This window comes from Phascolarctos cinereus, unplaced genomic scaffold (genome assembly GCF_003287225.1).
Source record: "Phascolarctos cinereus isolate Bilbo 61053 unplaced genomic scaffold, phaCin_HiC Scaffold_9;HRSCAF=440, whole genome shotgun sequence".
Classification (NCBI taxonomy): Eukaryota; Metazoa; Chordata; class Mammalia; order Diprotodontia; family Phascolarctidae; genus Phascolarctos; species Phascolarctos cinereus.
The window spans coordinates 118,296,575-118,322,362 of record NW_027556402.1 but is presented as its reverse complement, the minus strand read 5'-3'; the positions used below and the strand labels follow the sequence as shown (position 1 = coordinate 118,322,362).

Here is a 25,788-nt window from a genome sequence, read left to right as displayed (position 1 = left end):
ATTAGATCCATGAGAGCTGATGAGATCACCAAGTGAATTAGTACAGAGGAAGAAGAGAAGGCCCAGTAAGTCTAAAAGAAAGTTCTAGCACTTTAAATGGATCTTCTGTGGAAGATCTTTGGAAAACAGGAAGAATACAGGATGAGAAGGCATTTATGGAGGGGATGATACACGTGGATTAGATCACAGATCCATTAAAGTATGGAGGTATATATAGTCATATTTAGAATTATTGATATCTCAGTTGAGTTATAAGTAATAATGTTTTCAGGCAACAGATTGACTTTTTAGGTTGGAGAAGTAATTTTTCTTTCCATATTACTCTTGCTAGTTTGCCACCTATTTAATGACACTGAACATAGCAGGGTACATTATGAATTTTTTGACTTGTGTTCTACTACCAGCAAGATGTAATAGATAAAGATGCAGGGCTTTGATTCAGGGAAACCTTGCTGCTTTTTACCTCTGACTCTGAGCAAGTCATTTAACTTCTGTTTGGCTTAAGCAACTCCTTAGTAAGTCAAAGATTACTTTAATCTATCCTGAGAGTTTCGGTTCTTTTTTTTTTCTTTTGGGAGTGGTGGTGAGGCAATTGGGGTTAAGTGACTTGCCCAGGGTCACACAGCTAGTAAGTGTTGTATGTGTCTAAGGCTGAATTTGAACTCAGGTCCTCCTGACTCCAAGGCTTGAGCTCTGTTCATTGTGCCACCTAGCTGCCCCTCAGCACAGATTTTAAAGTTTCAGTGAAGGGTGTTTGGAATTTAACATTTATAACTGGAGTAATTTAAATTCAAGTATCAACTATGCTTCAGTCAAGCTGGAAAGATCAGTTAGATGGGTTTAAAACTGATTGAATAACCCAATCCACATGGTTGTCATTAATGCACATTTGCCTTGTAGGGAAGTCTCTAGTGGAGTTCCCTAGGAGTCTGTGCTTGCCTTGACTTAAACGGTGACATATATAGATTGTATAATTGACAAATTTGCAGTTAATATGAATGTAAGAGGCGTAGCTAACTTGTTGGATGACAGTGGGCCTAATCTAGTAAAGTGAAGTGTGATAGGATAAATGCAAAATTATATTCTTGGATTTTTAAAACAATGAACATATGGACGGGGGAGGTATGGATTGACAGTAGATCCAAGGATTTTAGTAGTTGCAACCAGTATACATATGTCAGCATTTTTATGTGACAGCTCAAAAAGCTAACATCCTAGGCTGAATTAAAGTGTGCATAGTGTACAAAAGGAAGGAATGTTATTTCTGCTGTACTGTTTGTTGTCTGTGCATGCCATGACCTGTACTATGGCATTCAGTTTTTGGTATCTTTTAGGAAAGATGCAGATAACCCTAGAATATTTCCAGAAGGGGAGTATGAGGATGGTGAAAGGAGTGGATAACATGACCATAGGAGGATAGATTGAACTGTTGGGAACTGGGGATATTTAGCCTGGAGGGAAAAAGGTCAAAACAGAGGTTTTGATAGTAATCTTCATAATTTTGAAGCATTTTCGTGCAGAAGAGAGATTGAGTTTTTTCTCCTATTCCTCAAAGGACAAAATGGGACCAATGGGCAGATTTTTACAGAAAACCAAATTTATTTTGTGAATTGAATGCATTCCTTGATATAAAACAAAACTTCCTGACAATTAGAATTCTGCAATGAGGAATGCACTGCTTGAGAGAGTAGTGGAGTCTTTCTAATTTGGAGACTTTCTAATTTGAAGTCTTCAAATTGTTAGGGATGTAAAAGGGATTTTTGGTCAGCTGTGATTTCATCAGCCTCTTCCCTCTTCTAGATTTTGTGAAAAAGATACTATAGAACCGTAGTACAGAAAGGGACCTTAAATATCATCTAGACTAGCCATTTTGTTTTATTTTTAACCTTATGGGTTTTTTTCTTTCAAATAATGAGACTCTACTCTCTCTTCCCACACATAACCTTTCTCCCTTGAAAAAGAAGAAAAAAAATCTTTGTCCTTGCATTGCCAAGCAAAACAGATTCCTGCACTGATCTTGTCCAGAAAAAAAAATGTATCTCAGTTTACACCCTGAGGCTAACACTCTGTCAGAAAGTTTCGTTATCTTCTGAAATCTTCCTGGTCATTGAATATATTAGAGCTCTCAAGTCTTTCAAAGACTTTTGTTTTTATGATACTGTTGTTACTGTATGAATTATTTTCCTGGTTCTGTTGCTTTATTTCATATCAGTTCATAGAAATCTATACAGGTTTCTCTGAAAATATTTTATTTCACACAACAAAACAAAACATTTCATGGTCATTTCTTACAGTACATATTCATATGCCATAGTTTCTTCAGCCATTACGTAATTGATGGGCATCTTGTTAGTGTCTAGTTCTTTGCTACCACAAAAAGAGCTTCTATAAATATTTTCATACATGTAGATGCTCTTATTTGGAGTATAAACCTAATGGTGGTATCATTGAGTCAAAAGTTAGTAACTTTGGGGCATAGTTCCAAATTGCTTTTGCGAATGGCTAGACTACTTCACAGCTCCACTAAATTGCTGCCATAAAAAAGAGCCTCTATAAATATTTTTGTACTTATTTCTTTAATCTTTTTGGAATGTAGATCTTGTAATGGTATTGTGTCAAAGGGTGTATATGCACAGTCTAGTAACTTTGTGGGCATGGTTTCCAATTGCTTTTCATAATGGTTGGACCAGTTCAGCTTCATATCTAGTGTAAGTGGGTCTTTTTATTTTTTTATTTTTTTAAAAAATTTTTTTCAGACCAAAGACAAGGTTTATTAGAACATACGTCATATTGGACAGACTCTTAAGGAGTCTGAACATTATTGTCAAATTTCAAGAATCTGAGCATGTGGCTAGATTTTTAAGAATCTAATAGATGGAGACAAGATGATCCTTATATACAGAAAGACTATGGGAGGGATCTAGGAGTGGCCAAGTAGTCTATGAGGTAATAGAACTCCAGGGACCTGGACCACTTGGCCTAGGAATAATGGAGCCCAGATTGGATTAAGGGTGGTAAGTGGCCTGGGGCCATGGGGAGGTAGGGCTAAACCAGGTTAAGGGTTACAGAGAATTGGGAGCTTGAGTGTAGCCCCAAGGAAAAGCTAGTTGATGGAATTATAGCCTGAGGTGATCGCCAGTTTGGCCATGTGGGAAAGTCCAGGGTTTTTCCTTTTTGGGGTCTAGATCCCATCCTCATCATTCCCCCCTCAAACAAATGGGACCCAAATTGTTTTGGGGTAAGGGGGGAAGGTCTTGGCTTCTGAAACTGCTTCCTGTTGGCAAAGGGTATATAGCTGTCCCTGCCTGGAGGTGGTCTCAAATAGGAGGTTGACTGGAACCAAGCACAGGCTGCATCCAGGGAACAATTGTGGGGATATTGGCCGGTGCTCGATGTTTGCTACCAACTGTAGGTGAATGGCCTGTAATCTGGAAGACACAAATCTGACAGAAAAGACTGCAGGGCCCAGATATAAAGCAGGGACTAGATTTAGGGCCCAAATATGAGAGGATAAAACCTTCTTAGCTCTGTTTGGATTCAGATAATTCAGTTTTCCAACCACGCAATATCAAATCCACCTTATAGCCAGGTGAGTAGCATTCCTTTTCAAAGGAACATAACTGGGAAACTGAGCCAGGAGGCTCCCATCTTAGACTGAGGCTCAAATTGTCCCCTCAGCTTTTCCCAATGCTAACTTCCCACCAGTATCACATTCTCTGAGTAGCTTGTGGCATTTCTCTCAGGTGGTGGATTATTAATTATCAGTGGATTATTATGATCATCAGACAACTCAAAATAAAATCCCATGAGCTTTTACCTCACAGCAAATTTCACTAATTACATCTTAGGAAAAACTTCCAGGATTTACATCTCAAACTTAAATTTGTCCTGGTGTAAAAAGCCAATCATTAGAGATTTCCATATTCTTGCAAATTCTCAGCAAGTCGTAACCCAAACAAGCTTTTTGCCTAGTTTACACATTAAAACAATAACCAACAATAGCCGAATTATCATAGCGGTAACTAAATTATGTAACGTTGCTTGACGTAAGGGATACAAAAAGTTCACCAATTTGAAACTTGAAACAAACCCATTACCAATCAGATGACTTAGTTTTGTTAAATTCATTTCCAAATTACTTTACACAGAGAATCAACATCCTATCATTAACAGTTAAAACTACAACTTTAAAAGAGCGTACTTACTGAAGTTCAGAGGCCAGCTTTTTTAACTTCAGCAGGATGTGCTTAACCTGGATGATGCTTCCATACAAAGGTTGCTCCAGGACCCAAGGCCATTGCCAGGGGACCCACACTGTAGCTGCTGGCCCTCACCCCCCCCTTCCTTTCCCCAGGTGGAGGAGGGCAAAATCAAAGGTGAGGGTGAAAGGGTGAAACTCTCTTCTCCTATAAGAGGGGTTAGCAGATAATCCTCTTGACTCAAGGGAAGGGAGCGGGAGAAGGGAGTGACCAGGGTTGTAAGGAAGAGTTTCAAAACTCCTAAATGATCAATCACAAAACCTCCAGAATCTGCCAAGATATTTTTAGCTGTTCTAACTTTCCCCTGTAACCTCCATGAAGGAGGATTCAGGGGTGTAGAGGGAAGGGAGTAAATAAGCTGGAGAACCAAAAGGCAACTGCAGTTTTCCCCAATTCCTTAGCACTGAGAGAATTGATGGAATTGGGCATATACTTCTGGATAGGGCATCTGTCCTTGTCCTGTGGAAAGTGTACCTAGGTCCATGGCTTTGAACCAGTAGACCAAGAAACCTGAGAGTATCAGGCTGAGTTTGAGACAGCCACATAACTGCCCGAAAAGGATCTCCAAGCCTTGGTGCTTGGAGAGTGACCCCAACTGCAGAGCAAGAAAGGAGGGGGAGGAGAGGCTTATATATATCTTCCAGTCTTGGCTGGAGAAGAACTTGGGGTCAGGCAGTTTCCCCATACGGGCCACCAAAATGTTGAGGTTTAGGGGTGCTGGGACCCCAAAAATCACAACACGCAAGTCCTGGCTGAAAGAATTTGACCCAAGCCTTCTTTCAGCCAAAGACAAGGTTTATTAAGAACATCCATCATATTGGACAGACTCTTAAGGAGTCGATACATTAGTAAACTATTGGCTAGATTATTAACAGTGGCTAGATTTTAAGAATCTAAGCCGGGTCTTTTTTTTTTTTTAAACAGGATGGATGTTTATGTTATAAAAATGTTTCTTCATCTGTTGATATAATCATATGATTTTTTTTCTTGTCAACATTTTTCCTAATATTGATTTCTTGATATAAATCCAACCTGGTCATGGTGATATCTTGCTGTTGTCTCTTGCTAACAGTTTTATTTAAAAATTTTCATCATTATTCATTTGAGATACTGGTTTGTAGTTAACTTTTTCTGTTTTGGCTCTCCCTGGTTTAGGTCTCAAGACTATTTGTAGCATACAAATAACTTGGTATGACTCTTTTGCCTACTTTTCTTTTTTTTTTGGTTAGGCAATGGTGTTAAGTGACTTGCCCAGGGTCACACAGCTAGTAAGTGTTATGTGTCTGAGGCCGGATTTGAACTGGGGTCCTCCTGACTCCAGGGCCAATGCTGTATCCACCGTGCCACCTAGCTGCCCCTTTTTGCCTGTTTTTCTCAAAAAGATATTGTTATATTGGAATTAATTGTTCTGTTAAAATTCACTTGTTAATCCATCTAGTCTTGTCTCCCCCTCAACCCCCCCCTTCTCCCCCGCCGTGGGTTCATTTATGATTTGATTTATTTTTCTTACATTTAAGCCCTCTCTATTGTTTTATTTATCTGAGCATTTTGTATTTTTTTGTAAATATCCATTTCATTTGTATTGTCAATTTTATTGTAATATAACTGGGCAAAGTAGTTTCTTATAATTTCCTTTATTCTTCATTTGTTATCAGTTTACCTTTTTCATGGTTTCCCATTTTTTGGGTTTGTTTTATTATTTGCCTCCCACCCCTTCCCCACCATAACTCCTGGTTTTATATATTAATTCAGTGTTATATATTTTCTTGATTATTTATTTTAGTTTTCAACATTCACTTCCACAAAGATTTTGAGTTTTAAATTTTCTCTCCCCCTTATACAACGTGCAATCTGATATAGGCTCTCCTTATACATTCATATTAAGCATATTTTCCTGTTAATCATGATGTAAAGAACAATTATATCAGTGTTACTTTTGTTTCCAATTTTGTTCATCTGTTCTTTGATATATCAGGAGTTCTGTTTTTGAGTTTAATTGGTATTTGTAAATTTGTTCTAATTTGTTTTAGTGGCATCCACATTTATTTGATCTCTTCTTTCTTTTATTGATGAAAGTGTTTAAAGATAAATATTTTCTCCTAAGTACTGTTTTGGCAGCACCCCCACAATTTGATACATTGTCTTATTGTTGTCATTTTCTTTAATGAAATTGTTCATTTGTTTTTCTGTAATTTGTTCTTGCATCTACCCTTTTACTTTTGGGATTAAGTTACTTAGCCTCCAGTTAACTAATCTTTAGCAGCCCTTTATGGAATATGATTTTCATTGCATTTTGATGCATAAGATGCATGTTTAAAATTTCTGCTTTTCTGCATTTGTGAGGTTTTTGTGTTTTAATACATGATCAGTTTTTCTGAGTTGCCATGTACAGTTGAGAAATATGCATATTCCTTTTCTATTTTTTCATTCAATAATAGCCATGTCTGTCATGTATAACTTTTCTGAAATAGTATTCAGATCCTTGTTTATTTTTTTAATTAGATTTATCTAGGTCTGAAAGGGGCACATTGAAGTTCCCAACTGTAGTTTTACCATCTGTTTCTCATTTAACTTTTTCTTGAGGTATTTAGATGCTAAGCCATTTGGTGCATGTTTTATATTGATATTAATTTATTGTCTGTAGTACTTTTCAGCACAATTTTTCCCCATTTATCTCTTTTAATTAATATTTTTTCAGTTACCATGTGTGAAATCTTGTTATCCTTGCCTTTTTTTCAAACTTCAGCTGAAGCAAAATAGATTTTACTCTAGCCCCTTATTTTCACTATGTGAATCTTAATGTTTAAAGTGTTTCTTGTAAATAACATTGGATTCTGTTTTCTAATCCACTTTGCTATCATTCTTTTTTTTTGGGTGAATGCTTATTTTTTTCACTCAGCATAAATCTACACTCTTTTTCTTTCACCCTAACACTCCCTCTCCCCTAAATTGAGAATGAAAGAACAAAATCCACATTACAGACATATATAGAAAAGCAGAACAAATTCCCACATAGTCCATGTCCCAAAAAATGTCTTATTCTGTACTCTTATCAGAAAGTGGATAGCTTGTTTCAATATTAATCCTTTGGAATCTTGGTTAATCATTACACTAATCAGAGTTAGTCTTTCACAGTTGTTTTTCTTCACTCTTGACCATACTGTTATCATTGTATAAATTATTCTCTTGACTCTGCCCACTTTACTCTTCATCAGTTTTATACAAGTCTTCCTAGGTTTCTCCAAAGCTGGTATTTTATATGTCATAACTTCTTCAATCATTTCACAATTTATGGGCATTCCCCCAGATTTCCATTTTATCACCTCCAAAAAAAAGCTATAAATATTTTTGTAAATCATTAAAAGTTTGTTTTGTTTAGGACTAATCCCTTTCTTAATCTACCTCCCCCCCCCTTCCTCTTTCCCTCTTCTCTCCTTTCACTCCTATTTCCATGATGGGTTGGGTGAAATGTATTTGTGTACCCAACTCTGTGTGTGTGTGTGCATATATATGTATGTGTATTTTCCTCCTTTGACCAGTTCAGATGAAAGTGAAGTTCAAGTGTTAGTAAGTTTTCCCCCTCCCCCATCCCCTCCTCCTTATTTGTGTACATGTCTTTGGGTGTGCTCAGATTATATGACATAATTTTCCCTAACCTCCCTCCAGCTCAACTCTCCCCTACAAATGTTTTCTTCTCTTTCCATTCTTAAAGTCATCAAGACATAACCGAACTATTCCCAGGCCTTGTCTAATTAGACTGTTTGTGACCGCTAATGATGATAGAGTTCAGAGGGGACATAAGTATCATTTCTCTGTATTAAAATGTAAGCAGTTTATCTTTGTTTAATCCTTTATCATTGTTCATTGATGTTTATCTTTTTATGTTTCTTTTAATTCTTTGTTTACATTTCAGAATTTCTACACAATTTTGATCTTTTCATTAGGAATGTTTGGAAGTCATCTATTTCATGAAAGATCCATTTTCCCTCTTGTAGGATTATGTTCCCTTTTGCTGGTTAAGTTATTCTTGGTTATAAGGTTATATCCTTTGCCTTTTGGAATATTTTATTCCAGCCTTTCTGGTCCTTTAGAGTAGTAGCTGCTGACTATGGGAAAGGATTAGAAGTTAGGCTTCCACAACAGAACAAGGGAATTCTGAGAAGGACTTCCAAGATCTTGTGGATAGTCCCTCAACGAATCAGAAAGTGCTCCAAAATGATTGCAACCTGTGGAGGTTAAGGACTGAGCAAAGGCTTTTCTCCACTACCCTTGCTTAATAAGTTTACTGAATATTAACTGACACACCCCGAGGGTGGAGATAGCCGTCATTTTTTAACATGGGACAAATGAATTAGCATGACAAGGAGGAACATGGAGAACGTGGGATGGGAGGTTCAGGAAGAGTGTAACTCAGATGAGCTGGTCCAATCTTGGGCTCAGATGGGAGGAGTATGGATTTTACTAACCATTTAAAAGTTGATTCTACTGCCACTTCTCGTGAGAGAAGGCTTTCTTTCATTCCTGTAGTAGATTTTTGTTTCAGATTTTTCTTTTTTTTTTTCTTTTTTTTTTTAAGGCAATTGGGGTTAAGTGACTTGCCCAGGGTCACACAGCTAGTGTCAAGTGTTTGGTCTGAGGCCGGATTTGAACTCAGGTCCTCCTGACTTCAGGACCAGTTCTCTATGCACTGCGCCACCTAGCTGCCCCTGTTTCAGATTTTTCTAACACTGGCTGTGGCTTCTTGGTTCCTAAATTCTTCTGACTGCTTACACTGATTTTCTTTGACCTGAAATTTCTGAATTTCGGTTATAATGTACCTGAAACTTTTCATTTTTTAGTTTCTTTTTTTTAAATTTTTTTTGTTAATTTATTTTGATTTATCAACAATCACTTCCATAAGCTTTTGAGTTTTAAATGTTTCTCCCCCTCTTTCCCTCCCCAAGATGGCTCGCAATCTGATTTAGGCTATCCATATACATTTCTATTAAACATTGTCACATTAGTGATGTTGTAAGAAAGAATTAGAACCAATAGGAGGAACCCTCAAGAAGAGGAAACAAAACAAAACAGAAGAAAAAAATAGCAAATAGCATGCTTCAATCTACATTCAAACTCCATAGTTCTTTCTTTGGATGTGGTTAGCATTTTCCATCATGATACCTTTGGAGATGTCTTAAATCCTTGCATTGCTGAGAAAGGGCTAAGTACTAAAGTTAGTCATCAAACAATGTAATGTGGCTGTTATTGTGTACAACTTTCTCCTGGTTCTGCTCACTTCACTCAGCACTAGTTCATACAAGTCTTTCCAGGTTTTTCTGAAGTCAGCTTGCTCATCATTTCTTATAGCACAGTAGTATTCCATTACATTCATATACCACAACTTGTTCAGCCATTCCCCAATTGATGAGCATTCTCTCAATTTCCAGTTCTTTACTACCACAAAAAGAGCTGCTATAAATATTTTTGTACATGTGGGTTGGAGTTTCCTTCAGGAGGTGACTGGTGGTTTCTTTCTATTTTCAGTTTGCTCTTTGGTTCTAACACTATGAGCAGTTTTCTTTTAAGATGTCTTGAAATAGAAAATCTACATTCTTTTTATTATTATTATTATTTTTTGGTAATTGTGTTCAGGTTGTCCAGTGATTTTTACATTTCTTTTTTCCTTGATCTGTTTTCTGTGTAAGTTTTTTTTTGCTGTTAAATACTTTATAGTTTCTTCTATTTTTTTTTTCATCCTTTTGACTTTGTTTCAGTATTTCTTGTTGTCTCATGGAGTCATTGGCTTCTCTCTGGTCCATTCAGATTTACAGGAAGTTTATTGATTGGGCACGGTTTTGAACATTTTATGCCAAGCTGTTAATTCCCTTTCCAATTCTTTCTTCCATAGTTTTTATTTCCTTTCCAACTCTTCTCTCTTGTACTCTTCATTTCATTTATTTAAAAAAAAATTTTTTTAATGCTCAGAAAACCCAAAACGAAACTCTTGTTTCATCTCTTCTAGGAATTAATATTTGAATTTGTGCCTGAGTTGTTTTTCTTTGAGGCTTTGCTTATAGATGTTTTGGAATCATTCTCTTCTTCTGGGTTTATTATGTCTTGAATATATCCCTGTCACCACAATTGGGATTCTCTTTTTTTACTTTCTCTCTCTGTCTCTCTTTTTTTTGGCTCAGTGTACTTCATGATTTCAGACTTCATGTTAGGCCTGGACTCAGTGCATTTCTTGAGGGAATGTGTCAGCTGGTCCTTTTACTGCTTTCTTGAAGTATTGTCTTGTATTATTGCAGAATCTCAGGAGCGGCTCAGGCTGGGGACCCGCTAGCTTTCAGTGCTCTCAAGTGGTTTAATCCAGGGCAGAGTTTTGCTTCCTCGCAGTCAGAGCTCTGTAAGCTCCTGACCTGGATTTGAGTCTGATCAATAGTAGACTGTTGCTGGATTCAACTACTTTAAGCCAGGTTAGAAGTTCTGATGTTTCAGAGTGAAAGAACTACAAGCTTCTCTTTAGTTTGGGGAATCTTGCCTTTGTTATTCCTTCTCAGGCATCAGAATAGACTAGAAGGTGCAACTGAGGTCCTGGGATCTGAGCCACATTGTTGCTGCTTGCTTTTTTTTTTCTTTTCTTTTTTTTTAGGCAGTTGGGGTTAAGTGACTTGCCCAGGGTCACACAGCTAGTAAGTGACAAGTAAACGTTTGGTTTGAGGCCGCATTTGAACTCAGGTCCTCCTGACTTCAGGGCCGGTGCTCTATCCACTGTGCCACCTAGCTGCTTGCTTTTGAACTTACTCCTCAGTATACTGCCCAAGGCCTTCCACTGCTCTCTACTCTAGAACACCAGCCCTGGTTCTGCAGTTCCCCTTCTCATTCAACCCTGGATTTGTGGGTGATAAAACTGACAGTTAGCACCTGTTCCTGTTATGGTGCCTTGCTGTACTACTGTTGTTATAGGTCTAGGCTCTCTTTTTGCCCTTAAGGCTTGAGTGCTCCATGTCAGCATGCTCCTGCCCCATCTCATCCCTAATATTTGCAGTTGTTTCTATTTCCTGATGTTGATCCGAGCTTGAAAATTGATTCATTGTGACATTTTTTTGCTTCTCTTCCTTCCCCTTCCCCTTCCCCTTCCCCCTCGCCTTTTAAAAAAATTTCCTCATTAGGATTTGGTCTGGTACATATTCTAGGTCTGTTTTGGCAGAGGCCTCATTGTATTGCTTCCTGCTACTCTACCACCTTTCCTCCCCCTTATGGTCCCTCTTTATTTTGGATATTAGGCCCAAGAGAAATTTGTTGTGAAGATATTTTCCCTCAGTTAACATCAGAAGGACTGGAATATAAGAAAACCTCCAAGGACTATGCTGCTTTACTTGACACACTGTACAGTTTTAGATATGTTGAGTTTAAGATGTGTACTGGACATCCAGTTTGACATATCTGAAAAGCAACTGGAGATTGTGAGATTGGAGGTCAGCAGAGAGGTGATTTGGGAATCATCAGCATAGAGGTGATAATTAGATCCATGAGAGCTGATGAGATCACCAAGTGAATTAGTACGGAGGAAGAAGAGAAGAGGGTCCGGGACAGAACTCTATGGGACACAGAATGTGATCTGGAAGCAGATCCACCAAAGGAGAAGGAGAAGGAAAAGAAAATAAGAGAGAGTAGGATGAAAATTTTTATTTCAAAATCAAATTATATCTGTTTCTAATTGTTTAAAGTGGGTTTGCCTAAATTGGAGAAAGAAAATATTTATTATCAAGTATATTTCCTTGAGATCACTTGTTTAGGAATCCTATTTTGCATACCTTTTGTCACACATTTGCTATTAATATGATTTTTGCAAATGAATCATACAGCTGTGGTCCTATAACTTCTGGTTTGCTACTTGGACAGTCTTTGGTAAGCTCCTCACTTACCTTTTGGACGTTTTCTCATTGGCTAATGATGGAATTATTGTTCAGTCATTTCAGTTATGTCTGAATCTTTGCAACCCCATTTGTGGTTTTCTTGGCAAAGATACTGGACTAGTTTGCCATTTCCTTCTCCAGCTTATTTTACAGATGAGGAAACTGAAGCTAACTGGGTTAAGTGACTTAGCCCAGAAGTCACACAGCTAGTGAGTTTCTGAGGCTGGATTTGAAATCGTGAAGAAGTAGGCCTATCACTATCTACTGGGCCTGCCACTTAGCTGCCCCAGCTTACAAACTTTTTAATATATTATTCAGCTCTTATGAGGGCCACAGCTAGAATATTGTTGGGGGAAAAGCCATTTTGTAGAAGCCATCTTGCTGCTTTTAATAAGTTACCTCTTGTGAGTTGGTAAGAACATCTTACTCCTATGTTATTTTTGTTGTAAAATAGAGCACTATCTGGCTTTTGCTCTGCTGGAATCTGAGCGTCTGGATGGAAGATACTCATAAGTAGGTAGAAACTTGGATTTATTAATATAGAATGAAATCAGTGTCATTATTACCTTCTCTGGATTTTAAAACCGTAGTTTCATGCAGTGGCCTACATGTCTTCATTGTTTCTGGAAGTTCTCTACATTTCTAACTAAAAATCCCAAATATCTTTCACCTGTACTTTGCAAGTCAAGAAAAAGATCAAGGGATGTAAAAAAATTGCCATATATTACATAGTAGCCTTTCAGTAGTACAACTGAAGGTATGCTGGTATTCTAGCTTTTAGTATTGACTTTTCCCAAGTGAGGGAATGTGTTGAAAAAGTATTTATTTTCAGTGTTTTCCTGCCAACCAAAAATTTAGGCCATGTTTGTCTGATATGTTTGACATATATTGAATATATATCATGCCTTGCAAGGCATCAGTTGCTCATCAACCATTGTATATGCATCAAGTATAAATGCTTTCTGAACAAATTTCATTAAAAGAATTCCACAGTGAAGAGGCTAGACAACATTTATCCTGAGATACATTTAAAAGTACTTCATTACTTCTAGGGATTGACAAGATGATATAATTTTAATGAACAAAGTACATGCCCCAATAGCTATTTTCACATACTTTTTATGGATAGATTTCTTCCACTGATGTGTGATGTGACAAAAAGACCAGTGTGACAATAATGAACTTTTCTATTTCTTCTAATGTAACAGACCAGTTAGCACTCATTGGCCTTCTGCTTTTATACATTTCTGAATATTTATAAGCATTGACTCACTAATATGAGGTAGGGCCATATTGAAGTATAATAATATTTAGCTGTTGTAAGTGACCTCACACTCTCATTGCCAAGAAGAACTATTTTTACTCTTCAGACATTGTGACTCTTCATCTCTTTCGTCATAAACTTGGGTCTGAGAACTTATTTGCTAATGCCTTTTAGATTGTCTGCTGTGTGAGGAACTTCACTGATGGACTCATCGTTGCTGGAATCAAATGAGCTCTGTTTCACACATTGCAGTCATAACATTTACATCATTAAGTTCACTGTCTGAAAATTTACCATTCAGTGAGTCAGATGGGATATTTCTTATTCTAAAAGTTGTTCATAGGAGAATCTCTTGGACATTTTATCAGTGAGGATGCAAGCAAACCTATATTATTGTGACATCCTAATTATAAATTCTGAAAATCTGAATAGCTACAAAATATAGTAAAAACCACATGCAACGAATATTTTACAGTTTTATAAATGTTTGACAAATTCTGTTGATACTCCAAGTGAAAAAGACAGACTATTTGGGCAACAAAATAGAAATAAATGTAGAAACATTTCCTCTTACAAGGAGGCATAAAATGTTTAAGTATATACATTCTTTGACATCTGGTCCTTATAGGTAGGACCACATGCTTCATTTATTTATTTATTTTGTTGTTTGGAAAATCTTTACAGTGGTAAGGAAGGTTGATAACAAAGATATAGAAAAAGTTATGAAGTAGAAATACCTAAATCCAAGACACTTCAGGTGTCTTAAAAAAATGCATCAATTTGGGCAGCGAGGTGGTGAAATGGATAGAGCTCCAGCCTTGGAGTCAGAAGAACCTGAGTTCAAATGTGGCCTCAGATACTTGATACTTACTAGCTGTGTGACCCTGGAGAAGTCACTTTACCCCAATTGCTCTGTGTGTGTGTGTGTGTGTGTGTGTGTGTGTGTCCCATGCATCAATTGGCACACCTAGTTCTTTTAGTGTTAAGTGCTTCTCCTCAAATTCCGGGGTTATTAATTTTGTTCACGCAAGAGCTTTTTAATTTTATGAAATTTTGAAATTATCAATTTTATCTTCCATGATCACTTTTGACCTTTGTGTAGTTGAAAATCTTTACCTTGGCATAGTTGTGCAGAGTACCTCCTTAAATTCTCTTCTACTTTTAAAAAAATATACACAGATAGATATAAATATGTATATACATTTGGAATTAAATGTAGCATTATGTTTAAGGTCAAATTTCTTTCCAGTTTACCCAGAATTTTTTTTGTAAGCTGAGTATTTATTCCAATTGTTGATGTCCTTTGGTTTATCCAGATGAAGGCTTCTAAGTAAGGCATAATGGAAAGAACAGTATATTGTCAAAGGTCTCTATGCCTGGTTTCTAATCTTGCAGCTGTTGCCCATGTGATTTTTGTACCATTTTAATTAATGTCATTTTTTTACCGTGAGTAGATCTTACATTAGGACAGAACTCGATAAATCCTTAGATTCTTAACGAGTGCTACTGAAGTCCAGAAGAAGTCAATTTCTGACACCTATTGAGTGAGAGTTGGTAATGTGGTGAGAGAAGACTGATGTTTCTTGCCCTGGTTGGGGAGTAGGAGAGGAATAAATAAATAGCTGCCAACTTTGCAGTTGTAGTTACAATGGTAGTTGCTGCAGGAGTAGTTATGACATCCTTGGGGTAGGGTGAGTTACTTGCATCTCTAGTCTTCAGTCCAACTCTTCTGGGGATCCTGATCTGAAACTATTTTTTACTGGAGGTAGACTGTTGGCTGGACATGATTAGTAAACAACACTCTAAGAAGCCAAGGAGCAGAATTCCTTTTTTATTAATATTTAAAATGTAAAACTTTTCTATGCTTGTTTAGATGTAAATCCATTTTATGTCATTCACTATTGGCCTTTCAGATTGGGAAGAAGACAGTTATTAAAACAAAACCTTGAATGTTAAAGATCATTTCCTAAATTTTGGGAGTGAGGCGCAAAGCACATTTATTTGGTCCTTAATTAAAAAGTTTTGAGATACTCTCCAACTATGAAATTCTGTGATGCCTCCCTTGTCATCAGCAGTCATTTCTCATAAAGTCAATTTTTAGAAGCCCCGCCCTGACTGTTATTTCAGTTTAGCAAGCATTTATTCAATGCATGCCATGTGCAAGGCAATATGTTAGGGTTAGTAATAACTCACATTTATAGGTATCTTCCTATATTGACGGATTCCAATGCTGCATAGTTTTTGGAGGTGATTCTTGATTCTTAAAAGCTGTGCTAGTGGAGCACAAGTTCTAGTAGAACCTGCCATACCAGAGAGATATTTTGAGTTTGTACCCAGGGATGGGCTCTTCTGTCAGAGAACCAGTTCAGGTAAGTTTAGAGAAACTTACCACCTAAAGTTTGACCACCACGTGATGCGTTTTTTCCTTTCCATTGTGGAGATTCATGGAAATTGGCCGCTGGGGCAAAGAAGGGGACCTCACGTGTACAAAATTATGGATCATTGAAGTGTGTTAAATAGCTTCCCTCACAACAACCCTGTGAGGTCATGCAAGTATTGTGATTTCCAACTTAAAGATGAGGAATCAGGCTATAAAGATAAAGAAATGAAACTCCACCAATTCTTTAGGATTAAGTTATTTAGCCTTCAATTAGTTTTTAATCCTTTCTTCAGTGGCCTTTTATCGAAAACAGTCTTTATTGCCTTATGGTCAGCAAAGTATGTGATTTAATATTTCTAATATTTTGTGTTTATGATCTTTTTATGGCCCTAATACGTGGTTTTTTGCCAAGGCACTATGCAGTACTGAGACATATGTATGCTCTTTGTATTTCCATTCAGCAGTTATCAGAGATAATATTGTGTCTTAACTTTTCTAAAATTCTGTTCATGCTAAATATTTAGGTAATAAGCCATTTGAACAGTATGTTAAATATGAATGTTAATTCATTGTCAGTGGTCTTTTTAAACTTGTAGTTGTGCTGTTTTACCTTTTTTAATCAAATCTCTTTTTACTGTTTCTTTATCTGAGGTCCTGCTTTTTTTCTTAGTTCAGATGAAGCATTTATAGATTTTACTTTATACACTTAATTTAATTTTGTATGAATATTTTAGTGTATACTCTTGTGTACCTCAGAGATATTGTGGGTTCAGTTGCAGACCACTACAATAAAGTGAATATTGCAATAAAATGAGTCAGAAATTTTTTGGTTTCCCAATGCATGTAAAAGTTATGTTTATACCATATTGTAGTCTTTTAAGTGTGCAACAGTACTATGTCTAAAAAAATATACATACCTTAATTTAAAAATTATTTCTTGCTTAAAAAATGCTAACCGTCATCTGAGCCTTTAGCAAGTCATGATCTTTGCTGGTAAAAGGGTCTTACCTTGATGTTGATGGCTGTTGACTGATCCAGGATAGTGGTTGCTGAAGGTTGGGGTGGCTGTAGCAATTTCTTAACAACAATGAAGTTCGATGCATGGATTGATCAGCCACTTGATTCCCCCTCAGTCTGTGGGCCGGAAGCTCATTCAGGACGCAGCCATCGCCCCTGCGCTGTGCTCTGCGCTCTGAGACCTAGCTCTTCTCTCACCGAAGAAACAGACTTTCCCCACTGACCTTCTAAGTTGTCTTTGGCGTTCTTGGGTTGAGAAATCTGGAAACTACCACAGCTGCCTGCAGTTCAGTTCTCTGAGGTCTGCTCCAGGTTTGCTGTGGCCTGCGCGCCCATACTGCACTGCGCTCCTTCCCCAGCCCAGTGTGATATACCTTTCCAATCAATCATCCAGATTGTGTTGGGCTGGAAGTTTGCTTCACTCTGTCTTTTTGTGGGTTCTGCTGTTTTAGAATTTGTTTAGAGCCATTTTTTATAGGTATTTGGAAGGGTTCGGGGGGAGAGCTCAAGCAAGTCACTAGTTTCACTCTGCCATCTTGGCTCCGCCCCCAGAGGGTATCATTTTTTAATACTTAAACTCTTTCCAGCTATTTATAGTATTTTTTTCCCTTTGATATGGAAGCTCTGCATTTTGGCTACAGCATTCCTAGAACTTTTCCTTTTAGCTGCTGCTTATTGAATTCTCTTAATCTTTGTTTTCCTCTTTTATTTTAAATCTGTTAATTTTCATTGAGGATTTCTTATAGTAGGGTCAAATGTATGCTTTAGGAAAATCACCTTGGCAGTTCTATGGAGTGGGAAGAGATTAGAGGAAATGTAATTTCTGACAGAGCACTCAACAATATTTTCCGCCAAGGAATCTTTTCAAATATGTTGGTGTTCACTGGGATTTCCTAACGTGATTTTTTATTGACCTATAACTTCTAGATGATGTTAATTTTTTGTATACAGTTCCTAATTTGTCTTTGCTACTTTTTTCTGGAAGTAAGCCAAAGTTTTAGGGAGGATTTAAAAAAAATTCTTGTTATTATTTTTTTGCAAAGCCAGTTTCCTGCTATGCTAGCTAGCGCTCAGGTCAAAGAAGAACTGACTACTAACTTCCCTTGCTTTTTGACACCATTGAATTTTTTTTAGCCCAACCCTTCTCTTTCCTACCCACTAATATGTTTATTCCTTCCCTCAGCTACAAATATTGGATGAGTAACATGAACATTTCAAGGTTCAAAGAATAAGAAAGATTGCATGAAAAACTGAATTTCTGTCATTTACACTTTTAAAAAGTATATTAAATTCATCACAATACCAAAATAACCTGTGTTTGCCTTTTATGAGCCTCATATTCTGTTGTTGCTGTTTTTATTATTGTAAAACATTTTATGAACTTGGCAAGTAGCAACAAATATGATCATTTCCAGATATGAGGAACAGGAAAAAAATGGAGTTATGTACAAAACTGAATCTTTATTACAGACAGCTTGATTTTTTTAGTGTGTATAACAAATTTAATATGGTAATTCTAAAGCTGTTTCTCTCTTGGCTCTTCCTTCTCTCTTCTCTGCATTTTAAAACTGTTTCATTAATGGTCTCCCTTCCTCCCTTCTTCCTTCTTTCCTTTGCTACTCCCTCCCCACACCTTTTCCTGTAACAAACAGTTGCATTCAAGCAAAATAATGTATTTGCTATGTCTGAAAATATGTCTTATTCTGCACTTTTAGTCTTATTGCCTCAGTCAGGAGGTGGGTAGCATGATTTTGTTGTAGTTGGTTATCACATTGATCAGAGTTCTTGAATGGTGCAAAATTGTTTTTCCTTAAACTGTTGTAGTTGTGTAAATTGTTGTTGTTCTACTAATTTTGTTTTTGTATCAGTTCAAACAAGTCTTTCTATGGTTCTTTGAATCCATCCCCTTTGTCATTTTTTATTGTACAGTTCCATTACATTCAGATTTGTTCAGCCATTCCTCAGTTGATGGGCATCCCATTTTTTCCCAGTTCTTTGCTACAATAACAAAGTGCTACTATACATATTTTTATACGTGAATTACAGTAACATTATTACAATCATATTGTATTATTTGGTAGCTTGAGGATATGTCCTAGTTCCTAATTACCTTCCCTCACATACTTGGCCTTTACTTATCTCTTTATATATTTCCTCTTCCAAAAATGTAAGCTTCTTGTGTGCACACTTCCAACAACTACCATTTTCCTATTTTGTTGTCTTTTTCAATATGATGGATCTGAGGTAGAGCCTTAGAGTATCTTGAGAATTACTTGTTTGCATCTTGGCATTTGTGGAGAATGACTCTTGTTCTTTTATGTATTTGAATAAGTTCTTGAGAATCTGTAGATACCAAAGATTTATCAGAAATTTTATGCAAAGCTTTTTTTCCTGGCCAATTGTTTGCTTTCTTGTTCAAACTGAATTGATTTTGCTCGTGCAAAACCTTTAATTTTATGTATTCAAAATTATCTAGTTTTTCCTGTGATAATCTCTTATCTCTTCTTTAGTCAAGAACTATCCTGCCATCCATAGTTGTAGGAGATTCCACCTACCTTGCTTTTCTCATTTATATGACCTTTTACATGTAGGTCATGTATCTCTTTGAAACCTGTTGTGGTACAGTGTATGAACTATTGGTTCTAAAACTAGTTTCTTCCAAGACAGCTTTCCAGTTTTCCCAGTAGTTATTAAGTAGTAAATCCTTACTCCTGTTTTTTAATCAGCACCATGTAGTTTGATAATTACTACTTTGTAAAATACTTTGATCTCTCTGGTATTGTTAGATCTTTTTGCTTCCCACTTTTTTTTTCATGATTTCCCTTGAGATTCTTGACATTTTGAACTGCCAAATGAATTATATTTAGTTTTTCTCCATTTTTATGAAGTAACCATGTAGTAGTTTGGCATGGCATTGAATACATAAGTTAATTTGGGTGTATTTTTTTGTGTCATGGCACAACCACAAGCAGTTAATATCTATTTAAGTGTGTATTTTAAAAAGTAGCATGCAGTTGTTTTCCTTTAAATCCTGCATTGTGTATTTGGTAAATGGACTACCACATATTTAAAAAAATTTTTTGTGGTTATTTGCATTTAATTGATGCTTCTAGTTCTTCCTCCTAGGTTTTATTGGTAATATGTATAAAAGCTGATGATTTAAGTGAGTCTGTTTTAGATCCTTCTTTACTGAAGTTCTTAATTGTTTTTAATTTCAAGTATGACCCATGATTTTGGATAGTGGCTTTTCTATAAAATTATAGTGATCAATTTTATTTATTTATATTTGTTGACCAGGTAGTAGCATTAGAGATGTGACTTGTGATTCTGTCTATGTTAGAAACTCATTGTGTTGTAGAAACATTTTCTGCTGGTGAAGATCTGCCATTTGTCAAAACCTTTTAATTTAGAAAGTTATTGGGGAGGGCAGCTAGGTGGCGAGAAGTGGATAGAGGACCGGCCCTGGGGTCAGGAGGACTTGAGTTCAAAGGTGGCCTCAGATACTTGACACTTACTAGCCATGTGACCCTGGGAAAGTCACTTAACCCCATTGCCTAGCCAAAGCAAATACAAAACCAAACCAAAAACAAACCCAAAACAAAATAGAAAGTTATTGGGGCACTGATGCCATAAATGAATCGCCTACAGTCACATAGTTACAATGTGGCAGAGGCAGGACTTGAATCCTTTTTTTCCTGGCTGCAAGAAAGGCTCTCTATTTCCTGTGACCTCTCAATATGGTTCTGAAAAGAGTATTTTGCAATTATTGCTAAACTTGTTTTCTGATTTTATTTTATTAACAGAGATGCTATGAACACAAACAGTACAGAAATGGATTGAAGTTTTGTAAACAAATCCTCTCAAATCCCAAGTTTGCAGAACATGGAGGTGAGTTTAAATAGTTTTTAAAATTCTGGGTAATAGTTGTTTTATGTTGCAGTTATAAACTGATTTAAATTAATATACTTTTAGATAATAAGTAGTTATTGCTATTCAGGAACATACTTCACTTAACAAAATTTAAACTTAGAACTGGCAGAATTAGGGAATGAATTTGTTTTATCCATCCAGTAATATAGATTTATGAAAATCTGACTCAGGAATATTGCCTCATTTAGTAATTCTCTGCCTTCTTTGCTGCCATTGTGTGACTTCGTCAGTCTACCTTCCCATTGGCTAGGGACAGTCAGAGGAAACAGTCACCATCCTGCAATTTAAGGTGGGCCTTGGTTATAATTTATTAATAGTGTTGTTGTGAAACTATATTGGTTAGATCAGTGTTATTTTCTGCCAAAGATTTAGATACTCAGAATTTTCTTTTGACATATAATTTATTTGGTAGAATAATCTTGTAGCTTTTATGCTTCTTTTGTTTTTACTTGTATTTGATGGACTATTCTTGTTATTAATCCTCAAATTCTTCACCTTCTTTGCTAAGAATGATCTCTTCAATTATTGTCCCCTCCTGTACTTTTATTTTTACCACATGAAACCATCAGAACATACAAATTATTTTGCATCTTCTAGACTATTTCATGTTTCATAAAATACTTTTTATTTTGGGACTTAATTGGTTTAACATTTTGGTGAGGAGTAATAATATTCTCAAATATGCTGGGTTTGGTTTGCTCATATAAAATTTTTTTCCTATTGGATTTAAATAGCAGGCCTCAAATGACAACTTTTGTTAATTTCGCATCAGAAGGGAAGCTAATTTGATATGTGTGGAGCTTGTTAATTTTACTGTTACTGATACTTTTTGCTTTTATTTTACCTTCATTCATGAATATATCCCCTCCTCTTTCCTGATCCAGAGAACCATTCCTTGTAAGAAAGATTGCAAAAAGAAAGAGAGAAAAAAGTTGTTTGGCACAACCAGTTGCTGTTTCAGTTTTATTTGACAGCATATACAGTATTTCTTACCCATATTTCCCTGGTTCTACAAAGAGTTGAGGAAAGTACATTGTCTCAGTTCTTCTCTGAGCCCAGGCTTGCACATAGTAGAAGAATTTAGTTTCCTTTTTTTGTGCTTTTCTGTCTGTATTGCTGTTGCCATTGCTTTCCTGCGTCTGCTTCCTTACCTACACAGCTGGAATGTAGCTGGGGAGTTGCTTTTGAGATCAAGAAAAGAAGCTGAGTGGGGTTATTAAATTATTATAAGGTAGTAAGGTGTTAACACTCACAAGCCATTTTAAAAAACAAACAACTAACCATACCTGAACATCTCAACCAGTATGGAGACTCTTTATCTGTGTCCAAGTGTAGCTGGTCTCCTTTCTGGAGGGAAAGGTGAAAATACCTCATAAGTACTTCTCTACACTCCAGGATGTTAGGGACAAAGACATGTTGCTAAAGATAATATATAATATAAGCTTAAATGCAAGGAAAAAAGGATCTGAGGTGATAAAAAGGAGGCTTGACCATTGTTAGGAGCTTGTAGAGTGGAAATGTTATCAGGTGAAACAACATACAGTTAATGGCCAGAGGAGGAAGAGAAGTGGGTGATTTCTTGCTTAGGGATAGTGAAGAAGCTATTTATTGATCTGATAACTACAGTTGAGAACTTTGCTGTATTCTCTGGACAGTTTCCAACAAAAGAGAGCCTCCCAATATATGTCAAAACAAACAACTTTCCACTTGTGGTGATTCATGTAGGCACATATGATAATTTCGGAAGAAACATAGAAAGTATTACCAAAAGTTATGAGGTCTTGGTCTTTATAATTTTATTATATTAACTTTTGATTCTTTTGGTGTATTGTTCTTTACATTGTTGGAATTACTGTGTTGTTTTTTGATTTTGTTTATTGCACTCTGCATCAGTTCATAGAGATAATGTTCCATAATTTCCCTCTTTTCCCTTTCTTTTTGTTGGGGGGAGAAATTTTGTTGAAGAGAAAAATTGATCTGGGAAATGAACAGAAAAGCTGGCTAAAAAGGTAGTGTCTAAAAATGGGATTTAAACCATGGCTTAATATAGGTATAATAGATTCTTGACCAAATAAAGAGTATATCTAACAAAGGCTGGTAAGGATGTAGTTGCTGAGTATCTTACAAATCTAATCAAACGTTCTCTAGATGAAAAAGGTTAGATAGGAAGGAGATTGTTTAGGTGAACCCCCACATCACTTACCTTAGAGTGTGGTTATAATAAGGGTAGTATAGTAGTTGAGAGACATAGAAGTTTACAGGAGACAGAATTCAAGAAAAGGACCCAGTGGTAAAACTCCTAACCTTAAATATGTGTATACATATGCCCCAAATTTAGGCAGTAAGCAAGAGGAAGTAGAGGTGCAGTTGAAAAGAGGAGACTTTTACATGGCTGAGACTTTTGGGAATGAAAACATTATTGACTGACTAGTTAGATACACCTTATTAAGAAGAAAAAGAAGAGGTAGAAGTGGGGAGGAGGAGTTTTATATGTATATTTCTTTTTCAGAACTTAGACATGAAGTAAAACAAGCATTTCCATATGCATAGTAAAACAAAAAAAGGAATTTATACATGTTATATTAACAGCTTTTCTTTTAAAATATAATAAGCATAAAATTTGCAAAGCTGTCTAGCTTGTCTGTGATTTTTCCTTTTTTTATTAAAAAACAAATTTTTATTAACATTTTCTGTTTCTAACGTCACTGTAATATCCCATTTATTCCTCACTTTGCCCCTCTCCTGGAAAGTCATTCCCATATGAAAAATAGGATTTTTTTGGAGAGGGGGAAAAAAAAGAGCACAGTTGAGTAGTACCTTGAAAAAGTCTGAAAACATATGCAATATGTAATGCCTGTGGACCTCTCTGAAAGGATGGGTTGTGGGGGTATCTTCTCATATCTTCATTTGAGTCCCACTTTATGATTTTGTTACATTAATTTACTTTTGATATTATGATGTATTCTTTGCATTGTTGTAGTTTACTATGTTTCTTGTTTTCTTGATTCTGCTTATTTCATTTTGCATCAATTCATGTAGATCATGTACTATAATTCCCCTCTTTTCCTTTTTTTGAGGGGAGAGCTACCCTGTTTTCTTTTCTCTTCATTTCCTCTTTTAAAAGGAGGGGACAAGCAAAACAAACTCCCACATTGGCATTGTTTGAAAAATGCATGTCTTGTTGTGCACCTTAGGTCCATTACCTCTCTCTCTTTCAGGAGTAGGTAGCATGCTTCCTCATTGATCCTTTGGAATCATAGTGGATCATTGCATTGATTAAAGTTTTTATCTCTGTCAAAGTTGTTTGTCTTTACAAGACTGTTTTTTCTGTTCACTTCACTCTACATAAATTTATATAGTTCTTCCCAGTTTCTCTAAAGTGGTTCCTTTCATCATTTCTTATTTTGCAATAATATTCCATCACATTTGTATCGTCATTTGTTCAGCCATTCTCTAGTTCAAGGCTTCTTAAACTTTTTCCATTTGAGATTCCACATGGGGTCATGATCCACAGTTTAAGAAGTCCTGCTCTGGTTCAGAGGTTCCCAAACTTATTTGACCTATTGCCCCTTAAAAAAAATTAGTGCCCCGCTGGAAATCTACTTTCTTTACCCTTTAACATTTTTTTTGAAATTTGCATCATTTAAAAAATAATTTAAAAAAAAGATGCATCTTAAATTTAATAGTTTATTGTAAATTTGTGGGGGTTTTCCTGTGTTAAAGTTTTGATGATGCAATATTGTGTCATGTAACTGTATAGTATTGTATTGTAAACAAGTCATTACATGAACATATTCCTGCTGATGCATGCTGGATTTGCTGACAATGTTTGCCTGGCAACACTTGCTTGTTAAGACCTCTTGGCGAACTTGACAACTGATGGGTTATATCTTGCACTTTGTGTGTTTATTTGGAAAACGTAATCACTATGAATTTGTTACACAACAGGTAAAACGTGTATGAATGGTTTTTCAATGTTTTCTTCTTTCCTTCTTCCACCACCGCCTTATTTTTATTCAATGCGCGGCCCCCCCCCATTGCACCCAGAAGGCTATTACTGCTGTGCCTCCCCCATGCCCCCCCATCAGTCTAGCGCCCCCAGGAGGCAGTATTTCCCACTTTGGGAACCTATAGTAGTTGATGGCCATTCCCTTAGTTTCCAGTTCTTGGAAAGAATATAAATATAAATATTTTTGTACATATACATATCCTTTTTCTCTTTGATCTCTTTGTGGTATAAGACTAATAATGGCATTGCTGACTCAAAAGGCATGTACATTTTAGTGACTTTTTTGGTCATAGTTCCAAATTGCTTTCCAGAATGTCTGGACCAATTCACAGTTCCACCAACTGTGCTCCACAGTCTTCACAGCAATTATCTTTTTCTTTCCTTTTTTTCCCCATTACCATTGGCAATAAAACTTACCTTAAGTGTATACTATATCTTAGGATATTAACTAATTATAGTTTGAAGCCATAAGACATTTAAAAATAAAACTTTTGTTGACAAAAATAATGTGAATGTTTCAACTATCAAAACTCTTATATCTATACACTTAACAAACGACTTGGATTTTTCTAGCGTATTAAAAAATCTTTCAAATAAAGAGTTTGAATGGATTTTGAACCTATTTATTAAAAATAGAAAAATGCAATGCCTTCTAATTGTTGGCAAGAGTAACTTATTTACCTCAAAGAAAATAGAAATTTACTCCCTGAACTTCAACAAAAACTTTTATTTTGTTGGTAGATGGGAATCTTTGTGAGGTTTTCCCTGCCCCTAGTTTTGACAGCCATTAAAATAAAGAATTCAAAGAAACAATTTAAAACCACACATTAAAATTGTTATGTAACAGGGTGTTAAACATGGTTTTCTAAAATAATAAAGCACAATCACACTGCTCTCACTAAAAACATTGCTATGATAAAAAAAATTTTTAGTGTGAGCAAAAAGGATTTTTGTGCTTTTAAAGTTAAAATTTCTTCATTTCACCATTATCTCATTATAAAATTTGTTTTCCAACTCACATTACTAATGTA

General features: G+C 36.1%; 1 protein-coding gene across 3 annotated transcripts in view; it reads left to right on the top strand.

The window, feature by feature from the left end:
• NAA15 (N-alpha-acetyltransferase 15, NatA auxiliary subunit) overlaps positions 1-25,788 on the top strand; it is an 88,765-nt gene that overhangs the window by 13,788 nt on the left and 49,189 nt on the right. For 2 of the 3 annotated variants that reach the window (XM_020967492.2, XM_020967490.2), the window contains exon 2: positions 20,622-20,706. In XM_020967492.2, the coding sequence (XP_020823151.2) occupies positions 20,622-20,706 (85 nt within the window). Of the gene's footprint in view, positions 1-20,621; positions 20,707-20,978; positions 21,038-25,788 lie in introns of those variants that run through there. The other variant, XM_020967493.2, reaches the window with a different exon arrangement.